This window comes from Rattus norvegicus, chromosome 2 (genome assembly GCF_036323735.1).
Source record: "Rattus norvegicus strain BN/NHsdMcwi chromosome 2, GRCr8, whole genome shotgun sequence".
Taxonomy (NCBI): Eukaryota; Metazoa; Chordata; class Mammalia; order Rodentia; family Muridae; genus Rattus; species Rattus norvegicus.
Genome location: NC_086020.1, coordinates 184,788,259 through 184,797,595, shown reverse-complemented (window position 1 = coordinate 184,797,595; position 9,337 = coordinate 184,788,259). Strand labels below are relative to the sequence as shown.

Here is a 9,337-nt window from a genome sequence, read left to right as displayed (position 1 = left end):
CAGCACCATCCCAGGGGTTGGAACTACGCAAATACACCAGTGTATCTTGGTTTTGACCTCTTAAAAGTTAGAGAATACCTTAGGGTCAACCTTTTATAACTGACACTTGGGAATTTTCTTCAGTTATCTCTACACTCTTTAAAATGCTAATGTTCATTGACTTTAAAGATAAGTATATACCCCGAGTCACTCGGAGAGGGAATGTGGCATTGGGCAACAGTGGACGGGCATTGGTGTGGAACACTGCTCCCACCCACAGGAGGAAAGGGTTCCAGTAGTGCACCATGGCCTACCTGAGAATGCTGCAGAAAAATGACAAGGAACCCAGTGCGTTGGGAGCTAAGGCAAGAGGATCACAAGTCCAAGGTCAGCCTGGATGACATTAGTGAAACCTTATTTCTAAAAACCAAAAAGAAAGAAAAATATTAAGGCAAAATAATACTATTTTCCAAGTTTGATGGCAATCTCATGGTCCCACAGTTTGGGAGTCAGAGACAGGAGAATTTGGAATTCAAGGCCAGTCTGATAACAGAGTAAAACCTTATCTCAAAAAGCTAGAAATCAGTAAAGAAATAAAATCCCCATTTCCCAGGGTGTCTTAGAACAGGTTTCTGCAGGGTATTCCATCTAAACAGAAAAATCTGAGACTGCAGAAAGGCCCCGTGGTAAGGCACTGGATTTGAGACACTGGATATAGCACATACCTTCAGTTCCAGCACATGGGGGCCAGAGGCAGGGGGATTTCTGTGAGTCTGAGGCCAGCTTGATCTACATAGAGATCCAGCCAGGCTACATAGTGAGACCCTGTCTCAATCTCTTAGTGGGGTAACAGGAAAAGAACTGAGGAGTCATGAGGCAGCAAGAGTTACCCGCGAAAGTTCTGTTTGATTCCAGCCAGTCAGCACGGTTAACGTGACGCTGGTGGCCACCTCTGCCTTCTGAGTACTGGATTAAAGGTGTGCGTCACACACTCAGCCCATTATTATTATTAATTAAAAGCCATTTTATGGGGGCTGGAGAGATGGCTCAGCAGTTAGGCCCACTTGCCGCCCTTACACAGGACCTTGGCTCAATTCCCAGTACTCACAGGATGGCTAATGGCCTGTAACTCCAGCTCTAGGGGTTCTGACAACTTCTTTGGGCTTCCTCAGGCATGACACATGCATGTAGTACATCTACATACATGTTAAGAAAACACTCATACTCGTCAAGTAAAAATAAATCTTAGAAAGACATAGAAGACAGCCTCTATTGTTTCCGTTTCTGCAAATCAGACAAGTTAAGCTCAGGTGGGAAGTACATTCCTCAGGTTGCTGACCAGGGCTCCCATGCCCTGGTTGTTCCCACCACACAGTGCTGCATGCACAGGTGCACGCGGAACTTCTTAGCCACGTGTGAAGACCTGGGTTCAGGCCCAAGTCCTTTTGACTTCCCAGGCCCCTTTGCTTTTCCTTGGATCTTGCTAGTTTTCATATTTTTGCCATTTCTCCAAGGAGCTTCAGATGCACACAGTAGGTAGGAAAGGAGTTAGTGAGCACCGAGACCTGGCCTCTGTGAAGGGCAGGTGATACTGCATGCAAGCTGGGTGTGCTGGGCTACACTTTTAATCCCAGCACTCAGAAGGCAGAGAAAGCAGATCTCTGTGAGTTCAAGGTGCCATCTAGTCTATATAGTGAGTCCCAGACCAGCCAAGGCTACATACAGGGAACCTGTCTTGAAAAACAAAAGGTATTTCAGAGTCTTCTCCAGCGTCAGATGTGGGGTTTCTGTTTGCACTTTTTATTCTAAAGGGAAATAAAGAACGAGCAGCTCCAATGCTGGGAGCTTACAGTCTAAGCTGGGGATGGCTCTGGCAGAGAAATTAAAAAACACTGAGGACCCAGTGTTAGACCTACCCTGCATCATCCACAAACAAGGGGTTAGCACACTGGGTGGTGAATGAGAGGGTGGGATTCTGGGTGGCCCTGTGCCTTGTTTGTCCAGGAAGTTTCCAGGAAGAGATGGGGCATCTGGGACCAGCTCTGCAGTATCCCTTCGGCCCCTAAAGCCCTCCTCTTCCTCCTTTCACCTCCCAAGGCCAAGTAGCCCAACCCAAGTGGCTTTACTGTCCTGAAGCTCATCTGGGTGAGCTCGTCCTGGCCCCTCTGTAAAGAGGAAGGGGAAGGAAGGCCGGGTGAAGGAAGCTTGCCTGTCCAGGCCTGTCCCTGGGGTGTGCTTTCATGTGCAAGCTGGATGAAGTTGCAAACTGTTCCCGTTGGGAAGAGCATCCTCAGATTGGGTTTTCTGGATTCCGTGATTTGTGGTCGTTTAGCCCCCACCCTTCAGAAATGCAGTGCACTTAATACCTTCAGTCTGGACCGGAGAAATTAGAAGTATGGGGAGCAAACCCCGAAACCTGAGACTCAGCTTGAACTGCACCATCCTCGAAGGCTAAGGCAAACGAATCTTCCTCCAGCTCTGTCTGTCACCCTCGTCTGGAAGACTCTTGAGAACGGCTCCTCAACGCTGCCTTTTCTGTTCATTTTCAAACAACCTGTTGAAATATAGAGACAAGTGACAAGTCTTAAGCTGGACAGACTTCCCATGCATGGTTACACTCCAGATGAAGGAACAGACATCTCAAGGGACCCCACTGCTAAGGATTTCGGAAAAAGTCTCACAACAGAGGCCAGGCTGGCCTCAGCCTCTGGGTAGTGGGAGGACAGGTGTGAACCAGGTCTAACAGCACAAATCCATTGCCCTTTGTCCGTGGCATTCTCTAGTCCCTGCCACTTTGTGCCCACTTCTTTTTCCTCAGTACTACCTGCACCCTGTGCCTGGGACTCCAGCACACGCTGCTGTCACCACCTTCTTTTTCACTGTGCCGGGTACCCTGGTGTCTTGTGCTAAACACATGCTCTACCAACCATTCCATCCCGAGTTCTTCATGTCTCTTCCACCACACATGTCTGTATGCTGACCAGACGACCTTTCTAGCTATCCCCCGAGCCCAGGGAGCCTAGGGAGCCCAAGCAGACACCCCTGAGTGCTCTCCCGGACCCTGGGGATAAAACAGAAGACAACCCAGCTGCTAACCCCAAGGCAGCCACACCCAGGACACAGGACTGTTGACATCTCTGGGCTTTGTTTGGTCTTGCTGTTTCCCTGGCCCTGGAATGTTCTGGTCTCTCAATCTTTATTTTTGATAGTTAAATCCCATTTGTATCACAAAACTCTGTGAAGGGCTTTGGGGTCTCACTTTCAGCAACCAGTCCCCCTCCCAAGGTACTGTTGAGTAACCTTTTAGCACTTACTTGAAGTTCCTTGGCCTTTTGGGAAACTTACCTGTCTACTTTTGCCTGTAAGTTAATTGAGACTGGGCTATATTTATTGTGTGCATGTGTGTACTTGATATGTGTGCACTCATGTGGATGTGTGTATATGTCTGTGTGTACTCATATCTGTGTGTGCACATGTGTATATGTGTGAATGTATGTATGTATGTATGTATGTATGTATGTGTATGTGTGTGTTGTATGTGTGTTTGTGTTTGTGTGTGTTTGTGCTTGTGTGTGTCCATGCACAAGCATGTGGAGGCCAGACTACTCTATGCCTTATTCACAGAGTCTGATCGAGGTTAAACACTGGCGAGCCCCAGTGATCCTTGTACTTCCAGTCCTCTCAATGCTGGGGTCGCAGGCACCAGGTCGTGGCCTGGATTTGGACGTCGATGTTGGATTTCAGGTTCTCCTGCTTGGGCAGCTGCATTCTTTGCTACCGAGTCATCCTCCTAGCCCCTATCTTTCTTCTCCTTCTTTTTAAAATCATTCCTCACATATCGTAGTTACTTACATACATATAATTTATACTCAACAGTTGTCTAATTGCACTGAAGGAGGAATGAAACAAACTTATTAAGCCTTGGGTGAGGGCTTTCTCAGGAAGGGAGACTTCAGCCAAGGGAGTGCCTGAAACTGAAGGTGGCCGGCCAGGTCGGACGGTCTGTGGCCAGGAAATCACCAGAGGGAGCTCTGGCCTTGGAGACACAGACCTGGGCCTCTGCTTTCTTTACTCTGTGTGAACTTGGGCACATGATCAACCTTTTTGAGGTCTCTGCGATGTAAACTTTCTTGTCTTTTTCTCCAAATGAGGCCAGAGCTGCACTGGGGCAGGACTTCTCTTGGTGAAGATTCAGAGTTTTCTTATAAGCAAAATAGGATACAATTATCACTTGCGGGGACGTCATAAAGTGAGATGGTATTAGTGTGCATGTTTTATGAACTGTGAAATTTTCTGGGCTGTCAGACATTTCCAGTACCCTGGTTGCATGGAAACTTTGGCATTACCATCACGTCTGTCAGCTGCTCAACAGAGCTAAGAACCCCTCTCAAGTCCTTAATGTTGTTTTTTAGCTCATTCATTGTCTCCCTGGCCTGGGGAAATCCATGGATAAACTTCCAGACCATCACAGGGCTGCATTCTGACAATTTTTTGAAAACTTTTGGGCATGGAGGCTCGGGAGACACTGTTCATTGGCTGAGTGTGTGGGAGTGTCAGGTGACAGAACCCCACCTGCCTGCTGCGCAGAGCCTCTTGGAATGAAAATGGCTTAGGTTGATTTCTGTTTGAATCTTGGTTTGTGTTCTTTTGAGACAGGGCCTCACTGTGTAGACCAGGCTGGCCTACACACTGCACAGAGATCCACCTGCCCGAGTCTCCTGAGTGCCCAGATTAAAGGCATGGTTACCATGCCCAGCCACTCCATTGTTTTGTTCCTTACCCTAGATCCTCATGACTTTTGTCTAAGACCCCCTGATCTATTGACTTCTAGAAGGGAGGCTGTCATTAATCTGCTTTCCAAAGAGCAAGATGGGGCAGTGGCCGCAGCCTGCACCTCCCATCATCTCCTCCTTTCTTTTCTTTTTTTAAAAATATTTTACAGAGAGATGTTTCTGAGAAGACCAGAGAACATTCTTGAATTTGCTGCATGTGAGTACAGTGAAATGGGGGTGTCCCTCATGTCTGTGCAAGAAGCAGAATTGGGGTCTAGAGTTGGACAAGCCTGGGACTTTCTGTGGAGTCTAGGTTCCATTTTCACCTGATGTCCCTTGCAGGAGCTGTTTTTTTGAAGAGCTTTTCATTTTCCTGTCTTTTTCTCAAAATGAGGCCAGAACAGCACTGAGGCAGGACTTCTCTTGGTGAGGATTAAGAATTTTGAGATTCCCAAAGGAGAGTCAGGCAGCCCTAGTCTATGGAGATCTCAAAGTGGTTCCTGACCCAGGCTGCCCACTAAAACCACCTGGGGAGCTTTTAAAAAATGCTGATGCCCAGGCCTCACCTCTAGAGGTTTCTATTTAATTAGTCTGGTGCAGGGCAAGGCAGCCAAGGTTTTGAAGGCTCCCCGGGTGACTTTAATGGACTTGGCTGCAGAGATGGCTTCGGGTCAAACAATACAGAGTGAGGAGCTGCAGCTGGCGTCTTGGGTGCAGTTAACCCTGGGAGCCCACAGTGCTCTGAGGAGGCCTTCACCACCACAGCAGATGCACTGTGACTCACATTCTTCCTGGTGTAAAAACCGTCTTCTGTCGTCATGCTGTGAGCCTGGCTCTCCTGGGTGAGGGTGTTCTCAGAAAAGGTCTGCACCAACCTAAGTGGAGGAGGCCAGGTCCTAAGATGGCCCGAGGCAGAAAAGTCAGAATCTCAGCTCTTGGTGGCTCCCAAAGCATCGAGTGGGCCAAGAGCAGAATGCCTGGGCCACCTGCACAAGCCTTGCTTAGGATAGTTTCCTGGTATTTATGGGGGCGGCGGCCAGGGGCAGTATGGACACTAGATTGTATTGTTTTCTTTTTTCTTTTTTTTTCTTTTTTTTTTTTTCCAGAGCTGGGGACGGAACCCAGGGCCTTGCACTTGCTAGGCAAGCACTCTACCATTGAGCTAAATCCCCAACCCCCGAGATTGTATTGTTAAGAGGGGCCCACCAGGGAGCCCTGCTAGCACAAAGCATGACTCTTTAGCAGAGTAAACTGTCGCCCAGGTTTTCCCCTTCAGTGTGAATGATTTTGTTCTGATTTTCATCCCAGACTATTTCACAGATCCAAGACTTCCCAACAAAATTCACATGCAGCTAATTAAAGAGAAGAAGGGAGCCTAATTAGCAAGCCACAATGCTCAGCTGCTGGGAGAAGGCAGAAGGAGTCCAGCCTTGGGTGGGTGTTAGCCTCACTCCTGTGAAAGAATGAAAGAGGAGGAACAGCAGAGCAGTGTGCCGACAGCAGGCCATTTTCCTGACAGTCTAGGGGGACGGAGGCCGGGAGTTGGTCTCTGTGTTGGTGACAGGGGTCTTTGGTCTAGTGAGGTGGTTTGGGGGGGATGGATATGGAAGTTGTCCTGGGTATTAGGGAGGGGAGAGGTCAGGAAGTCCTTTTCCTGAGTCCTAGGGGTGAGGAGACCTCAGAGTCTTGAGTAGAGTCTCTCCTACAGTTTTTCCAACAGCCTTGTACATCAAGATAAGCCCTTAAGGCCACAATGTGTTTTATAGCCCCTTCCCCCACAGACAGGATGATTCCTGAAACCATTTTGAAGGCTGGAGAGGGTTTTTCTTTTTAAAATTTCTCTGTGTTTTTCTTAATGTGAGGTGGGAAGGCCACCCTCCTCATCTCATGAATCCACTTCTGTTTTGCAGGGTCGTCTGGAGGCCCGAGAGCAGTGTTGCCCTTCTTATGGGTTTCCGAGCTATGTGGACCTTCTCCTGTCGTAGGGGCCTTTAGGATCCTCATTAAATCCAGACCTGCCGGCCTTCTGTCTTATTTTCATTTGAAGGGAGGAGAGCTCTGGGCTTGACAGCCTGCAGTGCCTGACTCGGCCCCTTTTCTCCTGGAGGTGGTCAGGGGCATGGGTGCCAGACACTTTTCCCACCCCAGCCACATCCAGAGGTGGGGGATACTGAGCAAGCCGTAGTTAGCTGTGCTGGGATAAAAGCAAGTGGGTCCAGACTTCAGCATCCTATCTCCTGTGTATCCTCAAATGGAAAGCAGAAATCGGGCTGGAAGTACATCAAGAGAGATGGACAGACATGGAACACTCAAGAGGCCCGTGACCGTAGTGAAATATACACCTGGCAGATGGCTGGGGGAGGTAGAGGACTTTGTTCTTGGGGACTTTAGGAGCAAGGCAGTCATCTATTTGATGTCTGGCTAAGAGGTTGAAGGATGTCCAGATGGGCATGAAGCCCTTTGCATGTTTAGGTGTGTGTGTGTGTGTGTGTGTGTGTGTGTGTGTGTGTGTGTGTGTGCACACGCGTGCCGGGCATCTTTCAGGTTTGTTGCCTTGGTCTTTGGCCTCTGCAGTCAGCTGACTCCACTGTATAAAGGCCCCTCCTGTGTTCCCGTGTCAACATCGCCATGGCAACAGGAGCAGTGGCTGAGTGTTATTTGGATCCCTTGCTCCTCGCTGCCCTCACCTGCAGTGGTAAAAAGGGCAGGGGACAGGAAGACTCAGAACCGTGTAAGTTCTGAACTGGAACCCTCAGAGGTTGGGTTGGTTTCAAGAAAGAGTCTCACTCTGTAGCCCAGGCTGACCTCAAATTCGCCGTAATCCTCCTGCCTCAGCCACGGCTTTGAAGGTGCTGGGGATTATGGGCATTTGCTGCTGCACCTGGCTCTGGAGGAGTTATTTCTGTGCTTTCAGAATGATACTTCAGCACCTCGGGCACGGACAGAGCTGTCCTTGCTTAGGAAATACAGGAACAGGGGCCGGGAGACAGTGAAGCTGGAGGCTGAGTTCAAAACTCACATTTAAAAAACCCTAAGTGTGGCGGTGTGGACTTCCACCACACTTGTAATCCCGGAACTGGGGGAGTGGAGGCAGGCGGATTTCTTGGGCTTCCTGGTAAGCCAGCCTAACCTAGTAGGTGAGTTCCAGGTCACTGAAAGACCCTGTCTCAAAAATCAAAATGAAATGAAATAAATAAAAGTGCTTGGTGCCAGAAGACCAGCACCCGAGACTGCCCCCCTGGCCTCCACATGTGTGCGTGTGGCCCTCTCTCTCTCTCTCTCTCTCTCTCTCTCTCTCTCTCTCTCACACACACACACACACACACACCACAGGGCTAGAGAGATGGCTCAGTGGCTAAGAGCACACATTGCTTTCCCTAAAGACTTGAGTTTGAATGGGGCAGTTCACAACCCCAGTCAGAACCCAGTTCTGACCTCTCTGACCTCTGTGGGCACTCATGTGCACATACTCCCCTCCCCCCACCACACACATAATTATAATAAAAACAAATCTTTAAAACAAAGCTTGGATCAGAAAACATACACACAGTGAAGCCTTTTTATGTGCAATGTTGTATTAGACCTCCTGGGCCGTCCCCAGTGAGAAGAATGTGAGAAGGTGGGATTGGGGAGCAGGGGAATTTGAGGTGCTTGGATGCCTGCTTTAAGGCTGGTGGGGTATCTAACAGCTCATTCTTGGGCGGGAGGGTCCCTGATAGCAATGGAGAGATGCTTATCCCCTCTGTTGTTCTTTTTTTTATTTAATACATTTTAAAAAGTTACTTATATTTTATGAGTATGAGTGTTTTGCCTGCATCTATGTCTGTGCATTATATGTATCCTTGGTGCTCAAATAAACCAGAAGGGGGCGTCAGATCCCTTGGAACTGGGATTACAGACGTTGTGAGCCATCATATGCATGCTGGGAATTGAACTCAGGGCCTCTGGAAGAGCAGCCAGTGCTTCTACCCACCCTGTTTTATGTGACTTTTAAAGTGGCCATATGAAGAAATGGTTTCACTGTGGCATTTGTATACATGCATGTGTTAGTCAGGGTTCTCTAAGGAACAGAACTGATAGAGTGAATTCATCTATATACATAAAAGGGAGAGGCTTACAGGCTGTGTGGCCCTCTCCTGACAGAAAGGCTAAGAATTCAGTGGTTGTTCAGTCCACAAGACTGGGTGTCCCAGCGGCCCCTCTCGAGTGCTAGAGTCCTGGAGGGCTCCTTGGGAATCATAAAGAAGCAGGTTCTAACAGCAGCAAAGGAATGTCTCAGGGACAAGATAAATGATCTCAGCAGCGAGTGGGGGCAGCAGGCAAGAGCAAAGCGTCCTTCTCCCAGGCCCTCTGACGTGGGCCACCAGAAGGTGTAGCCCAGTTTTAGGGTGGGTCATCCCACCTCCGATCAAGAAAACCCCGCACAGGTGTGCCCAGAGGCTCGGGTTTTAGTTGATTTCAGATGTAGTCAGGTTGACTACCAAGATTAGCCACTCGCATGGAGTGTATATTTTCTTATTCCTGTTATCCTCCAGTCCCCTCTCCTCGGTTGCCTCTTAGAATGTATACACCTGAAAGACATTTCC

General features: G+C 48.8%; 1 protein-coding gene across 5 annotated transcripts in view; it reads left to right on the top strand.

The window, feature by feature from the left end:
• The window catches only part of Riiad1 (regulatory subunit of type II PKA R-subunit domain containing 1), an 18,397-nt gene extending 9,749 nt beyond the window's left edge, over positions 1 to 8,648 (top strand). For 2 of the 5 annotated variants that reach the window (XM_063281076.1, NM_001144957.1), the window contains 3 exons: positions 4,922 to 4,968; positions 6,060 to 6,185; positions 6,662 to 6,774. In XM_063281076.1, the coding sequence (XP_063137146.1) occupies positions 4,922 to 4,968; positions 6,060 to 6,130 (118 nt within the window). In that variant the 3' untranslated portion in view covers positions 6,131 to 6,185; positions 6,662 to 6,774. Of the gene's footprint in view, positions 1 to 4,921; positions 4,969 to 6,059; positions 6,186 to 6,661 lie in introns of all 5 variants that reach the window. The other 3 variants (XM_039101539.2, XM_006232847.5, XM_063281074.1) reach the window with 2 other exon arrangements.
• The last annotated feature ends 689 nt before the right edge of the window (positions 8,649 to 9,337 follow it).